Below are 11,129 nucleotides of genomic sequence, written 5' to 3'. Positions count from 1 at the left end.
AACGATTATCAACTTAAGAGTAGTAGACACATATTTGGCCTAACTATGTTTTAACAAATAACATAACTGACTCTGATACAGTGTTCTATTAAGTTGTACTTATCCTTTCAACAATAAAACCAATTAGCAATGTCATTTACAAAGTTAGGAACCGAAATGCAGATATCGAGCAAATTGCAGATATTTCAGTACGGTAGTGTAATACTCCAATTAATGTAAATGCGAGTAGACGCTGTTAATGCCTGCTGTTTGCTGCGGGTGTCATGCGTGCGGTTTTGTTTCCAAATGGATTGCTTTGGATATGGCAGTAATTACCAATTTTGCAAAAGGTTAAGAGGAATAATTGAGTGATTTGGAGTGGTAGGAAAAAACCTGGCTCAGTGCTTATAGCAATTTTTGGGATACAATACAAGTAGCCCAGGTAGTGCAGGTGGTAGGACCTTGTGCAAGGTCGCCCGGATTGCTACCACCATCTTGCTCGCTAATCCTGCGTGAAGCAGCAGTGCTTGCACTGTTTTGTTCGGCGTGGGAGAGTAAGACAAAGCCGGTGAATAATACTGGCACTTGAGGTATCCCATCAGGCCTCTAGATTGGCAACGGCATCGCAATACCCTGGTTGCAGATGTTTATGGCGGTGGGTGATCTCTACCATCAGGAGACCCACTTGCTCTTTGTCATCCAGTCAAATAAAAAAAAAAAAAAAAGCCTGTGTTTAATTCTAAACTTCAATATATCTCTACGCAGGTACCAGATTTAATCCAAAATTCCGGGATACCCAAAATTGTCACGAGGGAATTTCAAAAATTCATAAACTCTCGTCATATTTCATGTCCCTCATCCTAGTTGCAAACAAACGCGCTAAGGTTATGTTACAAAAGTTCATTATAGTCATTAAGTTTTCTTAATTATTTTTTTCGTTAGAACCGTTTCGTAAGAAGCTTTTACTTAGCTTACCATGTATGTTTTATTTAAGTATTTATTTGGGTCAAATCTTGGAAGCAAATTCTGACCTACTTCCAATACTCCGATTTCCGATCGACTTGAAATTTGGCATACTTATGAAAATCTAGTGGCAATACAATAATCTGGAGTTTCTCTCTCTCTCTCTAATTTGGATGGCAATGGAAGTACAGTCAACAAACGTGCAGTTAGCAAAAAAAGCTTGTATTAATAATGACATTTTATACAAAAAGTTATTTTTTTGTGTACAAAGATAGAGTGCTCTGAAAAAAAACTTTCACAAATAGAGAGCTACACAGCCTGTCATTATTAAAAGACGCTCCTTTTTAGGGTTCCGGAGCCAAAATGGAAAAAACGGAACCCTTATAGTTTCGCCATGTCTGTCTGTCTGTCTGTCTGTCCGTCCGCGGCTTTGCTCAGAGACTATCAATGCTAGAAAGCTGTATGTGGATATAAAGTAAACTATGCCGACAAAAGGGTACAATTAAAAATTCAAAAATTTTTTTTTTTACGGTACCTACCTCCCATAGACGTAAAGTGGGGGTGTTTTTTTTTCTCATCCAACCCTTTAGTGTGGGGTATTGTTGGATAGGTCTTTTAAAACCAGGAGGGTATGTTAAGACAATTTTTCGATTCAGTGATTTGTTTGCGAAATATTCAACTTTAAAGTGCAAATTTCCCCCCCCTCTAAAATTTAAACCAGTGAGTGGAAAAATTTGAAAAAAAACAGGATGGTATTAAGTTTATCAAAATTTCAAGGAAGACTATAACGGCTAAGTTTGCTTGAGAATTATTAGTAGTTTATGAGTAAATAGCAGCCTAAGGTATAAAATGTACCAAAACTTGGAAGATTCCGTATAAAATACGAAATCCTTAGAAAAACATTACTTATTTTTTTCGTAATGGCTACGGAACCCTATTTTGGGCGTGTCTGACACGCTCTTGGCCGACTTTTATTTATATATACACAATAAAAAACCACAGACGACGACGTAGCGGGTAAGTGCTAGTTCTATCGCAGCAAATTGACAGTTAGCTTCGTCAAAACTCATTTAACTAAACCGTAGAGGATGCCGCCGCCATCCAATTCGACGCCTGCTATCGCTGCAACTTCCATTGATAAATAAATAGAGTTGCAGTTGGTTGTTATAGAACTTCGTTGTACGCGTGTGGGATCGGCGCTGAGTGTCCGGTGCTGGGGTATTTCTGTTAAGGATTAATGGACTTGTAGCGTGAAATGACTGTGGGAACAGTGCCGTTTTAATTTTATTGCACGTTGCTTACGTTGCTTTGAAATGTGGCTCTATTTGTATTATACGGTGCAATTTACCAATGTCAAGTGATAAAGATAATCAAAAATTTCAGCCACTGTTCAGTAAAAGAATACTATTTATATGCCCCCCCTCTTTTGTCGGGTTATTAGCCATCGGCCAATGAATCCATCATTGAATGATGCCCAGGATGCATTGGCCCAAGCACTGGTATTCTCCGCGGAGATAATAATTAATTAATAATTAGCATAAATGACTGTACAAATTTTATTGGACGTTGTTTACGTTTTTCAACAATCATTTAAGGTTCAGTTATAACTTATTAGCCATGTATCTTGGAGCATCATTGAATGATGCCCTAGAAATAACATTTATTCAAACATAAGGTTGTACAAACACTAGAGGACAAAAATGTTTCTGTCAACACTAAGAAGAAGTTAAACAATTTGCACAATTGAAGTTGTTATAACTCTGACCTCCAAACTAAGCAAAAGCCTGTATCTTGGAGCATCAGCGTTCGACGCGAAAGATATCCAGAAGGGTAACCGCATCTCTTTGGCACACGAGGAGAATATTGTTTTAGAAAAAGTATTTTAATGGACTAAACAATTACTTTAATCACCGGCGACCTTGTTTTAGTTCATTGATACAGACCTCCGCAAAGTAACGCCCGATTCAATAAATTAATAAGTATATCGTGAGAGACCATTTGATTAGTATAGAGACGTGGGACTTTATCGCACAAAAAGTTAATTTTGAATTACTAATGGGATTTTGACGTATTTGTATTAGTTTATATTATCTAAATTGTTGTCTGGCAGAGTTCGCTCTTAAGCGACCGCCTCTTTTAAGCTGACAAATAAAAACTAAAGCTGATTCTGTGGCTCGGCCATGTTATTTCCTCGTGTATATTTTGTCCTGTTCGCGAAGTTAGGTGATACCACAGCGAAAAAGCTCGTTGAGCGACTAGTACTAAAACTTGCTCGTACCTATAAGAGCCCAAGTTCCCAGCGAACTATTCCATTAGGCAATAAAGTCGTAAACACAACATAAGTTAGGTACCCAGCGCATAAAACTAAAGCATAGCTTGCATCCCGCTAAGGCACTGCACAGTACAAAGCAAACTAACTTACCCATTAAAACTGTAAACTAGGATTCACAGTCATAATAACTATCTGACAATTAACGTGGAGGTAAATCTCGTTATGGAGTAGGTACGAAACTTTTTAATTAGTGATGTGCTGGTTCTTTGTAATATATAGATATCTGTGGATACGGATTCGTATTCGTTTCCGAAAATTTAAATTTCCTCAGTTTCATACTCAGTACCATCACATGTGGCCGGGATAGGTGATTTATTAAAACTTGAATTTACATTGTGGTAATTATTTTATGCGGTTGAACATAAAAGTCATTTCAATTGAAGTATTCAGAGAGGTGGTAACCATTTTGGATATTTGAGCCAGCGTGTGCAATAGATACCTTTTCCTTATTTATCTATTGTCGTCGACCAACTGGGGGTAGCTTGCCTTGCCCAAAATGAGCTGCATTTTTCATCATATTTATTTTTAGATGCCAACAACATTTTGTTATAATTACCGCGTGATTCAATCCATCTTGCGAAGTTATCGAACCTTAACCTTGAAGTATATGTCAATTCATTAGGTATATACAATTAAAAATATTAGAAAACAAGAACATTGCGCGCGAAAAACAATCGCATTTAAATATTCATGGATTTGTAGAACCTTATTACCTAATCTAAAATGTCTACCAGGTCTGAACCTATTCGTCGCTATCCTATACTTTAAATTCTCAAATAAAATTAAAGACTTTTTTGTAAAAAGATTTGTTCCAGATCCAGAAAAAAAAAATTTTACTAGCTTTTGCCCGCGGCTACGCCCGCGTGGAATTCGGTTATCGCGCGCTGTTCCCTCGGGAACTGTGTATTTTTCCGGGATAAAAAGTAGCCTATGTCACTCTCTGGTCCATAAACTATTTCTAAGCCAAAAATCACGTCGATACCTCGCTCCGTTTCGACGTGAATGACGGACAAACATACAAACACACACACTTTCGCATTTATAATATTAGTATGGATTAGTATGGATACGGATACGAATCTTTTTTTCTCACGAAGATTGCGGATTCGCAAACGTATATTCGGCACATCACTATTTTTAATAAGAGCCCCTTTACATAAGCAAAATCCTATTTAATGAACGGCTTAAAGATATATGTGGGTTAATCCCAACTTCCAACTATAAGGGGGACGCACGTGAAAGTATTATGAATGAAATTCAAACCTGACTCAGTAAGTAATTGGGGATCAGCGGGTAATAGCGTTAGTGGTTTTTTGAGGTGCTAACTTGTGATTGGCCGGGTATAAGCCTTTGTAAAATTGAGTTTTGGTCCCGATATTGTTACAACGTGTGTTATAATCAGTCGTTGTAAGTTGTGCCATTCTGCGGGATCGGTAACTTGTCATATCATAAACCCTCGAGAATCCTGGGATCCTACTAATATTATAAATGTGTGTGTCTGCGTGTGTGTGTTTGTTTGTTACTCCTTCACACTAAAATGGCTGGGCGCATTTGGATTAAGTTTGGTACAGATAGCTGGACGTCTGGAATAACACACAGTTTTTATCACGATATTCCCACGGATAGGGATACAATCTTGAAATAACAATCGCTAGGCTCTGAGTCATGCAATTTGGCATGTAGGTAGCTGAACGTCTGGAATAATACATAGGCTATTTTTTATCCCGATATTCCCACGGGATAGGGATAAAATCTTGATATTCAACCGCTGGCTTTAGAGTATTGAAATTTTGGACAGTTGTTCTTAACACAACCTTAATGAAAATAAAAATAAATTTTGGGAATTCCATAGGGGAATTTTACAAAATCCCGGAATTTCAATTGTAACTACCAGATCGATAAGCCGCGGGTAAACTCTAGTATTCAATAAATTTTAGTAGCTTTTCTTTTTAGGTACCCGAGAGGTGACAAATGTAACCTTATTAAATGTAGACAAGAATGTATAATAATACTTGCATGTACAAACCATTTGATGCCTGATCCACTGTAGAACGCTCTCACATAGTCATATTGAATTCCCTTGTCAAGCAATGCAATGTCATTATGACTTTTTCTGCGAAAAGGTTCCACAGTAGGTCACGAGTCAGTTCGTTCGATTCGTTTCGGTATTGTATATCAGTCTAACATTTTTTAAAGTGACTAGCCGTTACCGCGCAGAATTCTTTTACCGCTATCTCGCGGGAACTAAGCAATTTTCCGGGATAAAGACTATATCCTACGTCCTTCTCCGGGACGCAAACTATGTGCATACCGAATAAATAAATTAAATATCATCTAAATTGCAGGTGATAGGTTCCTTACAACTGTACCTTGTTCAAAGTCCGCCCGAATTGCTACCACCATCTTGCTCGCTACTGCTGCCATGAAGCAGCAGTGTTTGCACTGTTGTGTTTCGGCGTGGAGAGTAAGGCAGCTGGTGAAATTACTGGCATTTGAGGTATCCCATCTTAGGCCTCTAGGTTGGCAACGCATCTGCAATACCCCTGGCGTTGCAGATGTTTATGGGCGGCGGTGATCTCTTACCATCAGGAGACCCACTTGCTCGTTTGCCATCCAGTCGAATAAAAAAAAATCGGTTCAGTGCTTTAGACGGAATGAAGTAACAAACGAACAAACAAACAGACTTACATTTTATAATATTACTGGTATGGTAAGGCTAAAGAACTAAGTGCGATGGCAGTGCACAAAAGGTTCAGGGTAAAAGTGCAGACGACAAGATAAATGATCCTAGCAACTGTAAATAATCTTGCTCATTTTGAACTTTTATATTTTTAACCCCCGACGCAAAAAGAGGGGTGTTATAAGTTTGACTGCTATGTGTGTCTGTCTGTCTGTGGCACCATAGCTTTTAAACCGGTAAAACGATTTGAATGCGGTTTTTTTATTTCAAAGCAGGTTTTCTAGCGATGGTTCTTAGTCATGTTAAATCAAAATCGGTTCAGCTGTTTTGAAGATATTGAACTTTAAAGTGATAAAGTCGGGGGTTGTCCAGCTTTTTGTTGGTTACGTTATAAAGCTATTCTTTACCAGCGGCTACGCTCATGTAAACCTTCGGTCTAGGAGTCGGATGGGAATTCGCTGAAATTTTCAAACGAGATGATTCCCATAGTGCAGTGGTTCTTAACCGGTGGTCCGCGGACCACTGGTGGTCCCTGGAAGAACTCGAAGTGGTCCGCGAAGCCATCCAACGAATTGGCAAAACGACGCGCCAGTCAAGTAGCAGTAGCAACCGTTCATTTAAATACAATTTACTTTTACCGTAAATTACCTTCAAACAGTTGGTGGTCAATGGCAAGAGAGAAATTTATCAAATGGGCCCTCCTTACTAAAAGGTTAAGAACCGCTGCCATAGTGAAATAAACCCGGATAACTCACGTCTTAAATCGAGTTTAGCTTCCAGAGCACACGCCTTTGATGATGACCTAACCACAAAATAAATCTAACTACATTTTCTTAAAAAAGGTGGAGAAAGGAGCGTCGTAACGTGAAACGGCGCGGCGCCGAAGTTGTACGGCACGTTGCCGCATCGTGCAGAAACACGCAATGCCGAGCACTTGACAGACCCCATCATTGTGCTCTTACACCGTATCGTTAATACTTGTCCCAATGGACTTTTTATTCCGTAAAATAATTTATAATTAGTTAATAATTTTTAGACCCTTGGTACGTGGGGTCCTATACCTTCCGCTGCCTAACTTTGCCTTAAAGTTCATTGCCACGACTAGTACCACAAAAACTATAAAGGCATAATTCTAATAATTGAATAGGCACTATACCGTTAAGCAATTCGAACACTATCCGGGAGTAACGTAAAGACGTCGCATAAAAAATGTATAAAGTAAGTAATGTACAAAGAACTAGCTCAGCTATTCAAATAGGAAACGCTGCTAGCATCTTAAGGACTTTGCCTTTTCATTTTAAAGGTGTCAACTTTTCGACCGTCCTTCTTTCCGACCAAACAGCATAAGCTTTCCCCCCACAACTCCGATGCCTATAACAAAAGGCGATCTGTCATAGTTTATCACCTTAGAATCTACTTCTTTGTTTGATACTCTTGACAGAGCAGTAGTGGTCACGTAGCACGTCGAACGATTCTACGCCATTTGGCCCTGGCTGTCGCTTTTCTGGCGCAAGTGTTAAGAGGTTTTAATTAATTTAGGTATTTAAATGGTCACTTGAAATAAAAAAGGCCTTAGTTTATGTAAAAGAAGTTACTCACAACATCGATGAGCTGACTAAGCCGTAGCCCCATCTTGACGGTGAGCCGGTCCGAGTTGTTCCCGACCGGGCGGATCAGCCGGTTGTAGTTGGACAGCAGATCGTCGTACAGCCGCTTTGCCTCAGGATTGGCGACGCTCATGCGGCTCCAAACGCACAGGAGTCCGACCACCAGCGCCAACACCATCTTAGGCTAACACCACCCCTGGAACAAGAGAGTGACGTTGTTAGAAGTTGTTTTATACCTCGACGATAAAAGAAGGGTGTTAGAAGTACGACGACAATATCTGTTTGTGTGTCTGTCTGTATGTAGCATCGTAGCTTTCGACTTTGTGAAAGCAAGTTTTTTAAGAACATAGTTAAATAATAATATAACAAAAACAGCTGAACTGTTTCATCAGTTTATTTATTAAAACTCAGTTCAGCTGTTTTTGAGATATTTAACTTCAAAATAACGATGTCGAGGGTATTTAGTCCTCAACACAAAAATAAGTTGCTATAAATGTGAAATCAATGTCTATGTCGTCTGTCTGTCGGCCTGTCTGTCTGTGGCATCGTAGTTCTCAAACGAATGAACTGTTTAAAAATAAGTTCAGTTATTTTTAACACATTTTTTCAGTTTCATTTATTTACCAAAGCACTGAGTAAGACAAAAAAAAAACAATTAAATTAATAAAAATAAAAATAAAAAATGTTAGCTCGTTTAGCCTGAGACACATGAATTATCCTAGTTCAGGCACACGTGTTACATAGATTTTAAGTGAAATATTGTATTTCGTTATTTTGTACCGAAATGAATTTGAATAAATTTTATTATTATTATTATTATTTATTATTAATAATAACACGAGGAGTGGACGTGTCGTGTCGTGCATCCATCATCTCACAGAACTTCAAAACGACGATAGGGATTTAACTTTTTTAAGTTGGTTAAGTCAGGAAACGTACATCTTGCTTTTCAAGACTGCTTATATAACCTAGATAAAGTATCGTATTTTTGTAAAAAATCCACGAGTTTCAACATTTCTTACGAGGAAGAGCCGCAGGCGTGAGCTAGTTTCTCAATAAACGCGTAAAAGCTTAACTTGATACTAAGATTCATTTTTTTTCCCAAGCAGGGCACTCCTCGGGGAAGGTAACCCTTTCATGCTAATGGAAGCCCGCTGTTTTTGATGCAGCCATCATGTTTTCCCACTATTGTTTTTGAATCCGACAAGACTTTATAGAAAAACATATTATGGCTGCTTTGTGGGATGGTTTCAGAAAAGGCTTTGTCTACGTTGGCGGGATAATTACTGAAGAAACAGCTTGTTAATGGCTGACCTACGACTTTTATAATTAGAAAAGATTTAAAGGAAACGCTTCATATTCAAGACCTGCTTTGTCTCTACAAAGGCATATGCCTACGCTTTGCTCCTGTGCAAGAATAAGAAATTAGCTAACCCCTTTTTAAGTAGGCAGGTGGTAGATACAATTTTAGTAGGCGATAAGACCGTCTATTTCCTACCTTGCATTTTGTCTGTATTAAATTGATTTGTGGAGTGCGGTAATAGTACATTGTGTCTTAAGGGCGGTTTATAAGGAATTACGAACGAGAGTATATTAGAGGTAGAAGCCCGAAGTCGAAGACTAAGGGCTTTAATGAGTCGATACAATATTTTTAGACTATCGCGGTCATTACAAATTTTATGAATTAATAAATTCCACGTACCTTGATTTGACAGAATTCTCCAGTCGTCTCGTGATCATGGCGCATGCAACTGTGCCGAAATATCAGTAAAATCAAGGAACAAAACCCGAATTTAATTCATAAAATTAATGAGTCGAAAGTCAAAATACCACAAACGGGACTTATTACGCTAACACACATGAGTAATATTTACCTCGACGTTTCGGCCACATTACAGTGGCCGTGGTCGCGAGTCCTCGAACTACACGCCCGTATTACAAAATCAATGTTTGGAAATATGTCCGATCGGCATTGGCGATTCCTTATTATAATTAGCTACTATGTTAAGAAAAAAATTGTGTTAAATACTTATGATTTAAATCATTAAGTAGGTAACATTGTAGAAAAAGTCCTCGTTGAGTTTCTTGCCGGATTCTTTCCAATAGAGGTTTTTCTGAACCGGTTGCAGAATTTTTCATAGTTACAGCTTAAATTGAACCGACATCGCTCCCGGTGAGCAAGATTTCGTAAAAAAATATGTTTTTCCTAAAAGCAAATTAATAAACACCAAATTAACTCCCAAAATAAGCATCTTGAAGGTTGAACGTTAATTATTGTTAATAACGACCTCTGTTGGCTCAGGCAGTCGGTGAAATTTTAGGATTACTCAAATGAAAATCGGCTTAGCTCAAGATTAAATACGAATAGACGCACCGCGGGTTTATGTGGCGGCACAATTTAAAGGATACGGCGATGTTTAAATTACGACGTGAGTTACGTGTTTAAAGTTAAACGAGTTTACTTGGGCTCTTCTTGCACAATAATACGAAAAATCGATACACGACGATTTACGCGACTTGCAGCATAATTAGAGTATGCTACATATATACATATATACAAGGATAAATAATATTGTCAATACCTGAAGGTTAGTTTCTAAGCGACTACGGCAATAGAAATTCATAGTCATAGAGATTCGTAAAATATCACTCACTAAAATATGTTGTTCAATGTAAAAGATAAATTAGTTATATTATTTGCCCGATTAATATCATCATCATTTTAGTCGACTGTTAAACGCTTTAGACTATTAACGACGATTTGCCAACTGCATCCACTGGTTGCCGACAACTTTCGTGACGTCTTCGGTCCACCTACGCTTACTATCAATTATGTTCAGATGAAATGGTTTTGCAAAATTTTGAAGCAACTATTCTTATGGAATATTTCCCGATTTTTAATTAATTACGTCGCCGCCATTTTGCCATGACTTGGACCATTTTGTTGGCTCTCACGTAGGTAATTGAAACACCAAGAACCCATGATCCGTATTAAAATTAAAATTTCGAGATATGCAAATGGATATTCAGAATAATACCTACATCAACACTAAAAGCACAAATTGGTAAAATCCATCCCATGAAGGAAATTGTGGTAGAGGCAGTTTGAACGAGTTTATTGCACTTAGACGAGCTTTGCGAGTCGAAGTCGAAGTCAAAACATCTATTCAATTTAGGCTAGGTATAGCAAGCACTTATTAATGCCAAAAAAAAGTCTACCACTGGTATAAAACTGAACCCGAACCGGAGTATAAAATGAACGAGTTACATTAAATAATAAATTTGCTTCTTCGCTAAAAAAAGGTTATAGGTGTGACATAGACCCCGCAAAGTTACGTTTGAATCAATCAAGTAATTTTTAATAGTTGATTATTAAAATATACTCGTATATAAGTATTATTACAACCGTTATCTTGTAAGTCATTCTTTCGAGGACTGAGGGAATATTTTATTGTTTTGGGTGACCGAAAAATAAGTGGATCATTGTGTAGAGTACATATATTCACATGTAGAGTTATTTTGCCTAGCTCATTTGAGTTTACGTTTTTCAAAAGTCCCCTTTTAATTT

The 11,129-nt window shown here is 38.0% G+C and overlaps 1 protein-coding gene across 4 annotated transcripts in view; it reads right to left on the bottom strand.

Annotated features, from left to right (window-relative positions):
• The window catches only part of nAChRalpha1 (nicotinic acetylcholine receptor alpha1), a 372,458-nt gene that overhangs the window by 142,493 nt on the left and 218,836 nt on the right, over window positions 1-11,129 (bottom strand). For all 4 annotated transcript variants that reach the window (XM_074103992.1, XM_074103993.1, XM_074103994.1 and 1 more), the window contains one exon: window positions 7,554-7,757. In XM_074103992.1, coding sequence (XP_073960093.1) covers window positions 7,554-7,739 — 186 coding nt within the window. In that variant the 5' untranslated portion in view covers window positions 7,740-7,757. The remainder of the gene's footprint in view (window positions 1-7,553; window positions 7,758-11,129) is intronic.

This window comes from Choristoneura fumiferana, chromosome 21, assembly GCF_025370935.1.
Source record: "Choristoneura fumiferana chromosome 21, NRCan_CFum_1, whole genome shotgun sequence".
Classification (NCBI taxonomy): domain Eukaryota; kingdom Metazoa; phylum Arthropoda; class Insecta; order Lepidoptera; family Tortricidae; genus Choristoneura; species Choristoneura fumiferana.
The sequence above is the reverse complement of the archived record's forward strand: the minus strand, read 5'-3'. Positions and strand labels throughout refer to the sequence as shown.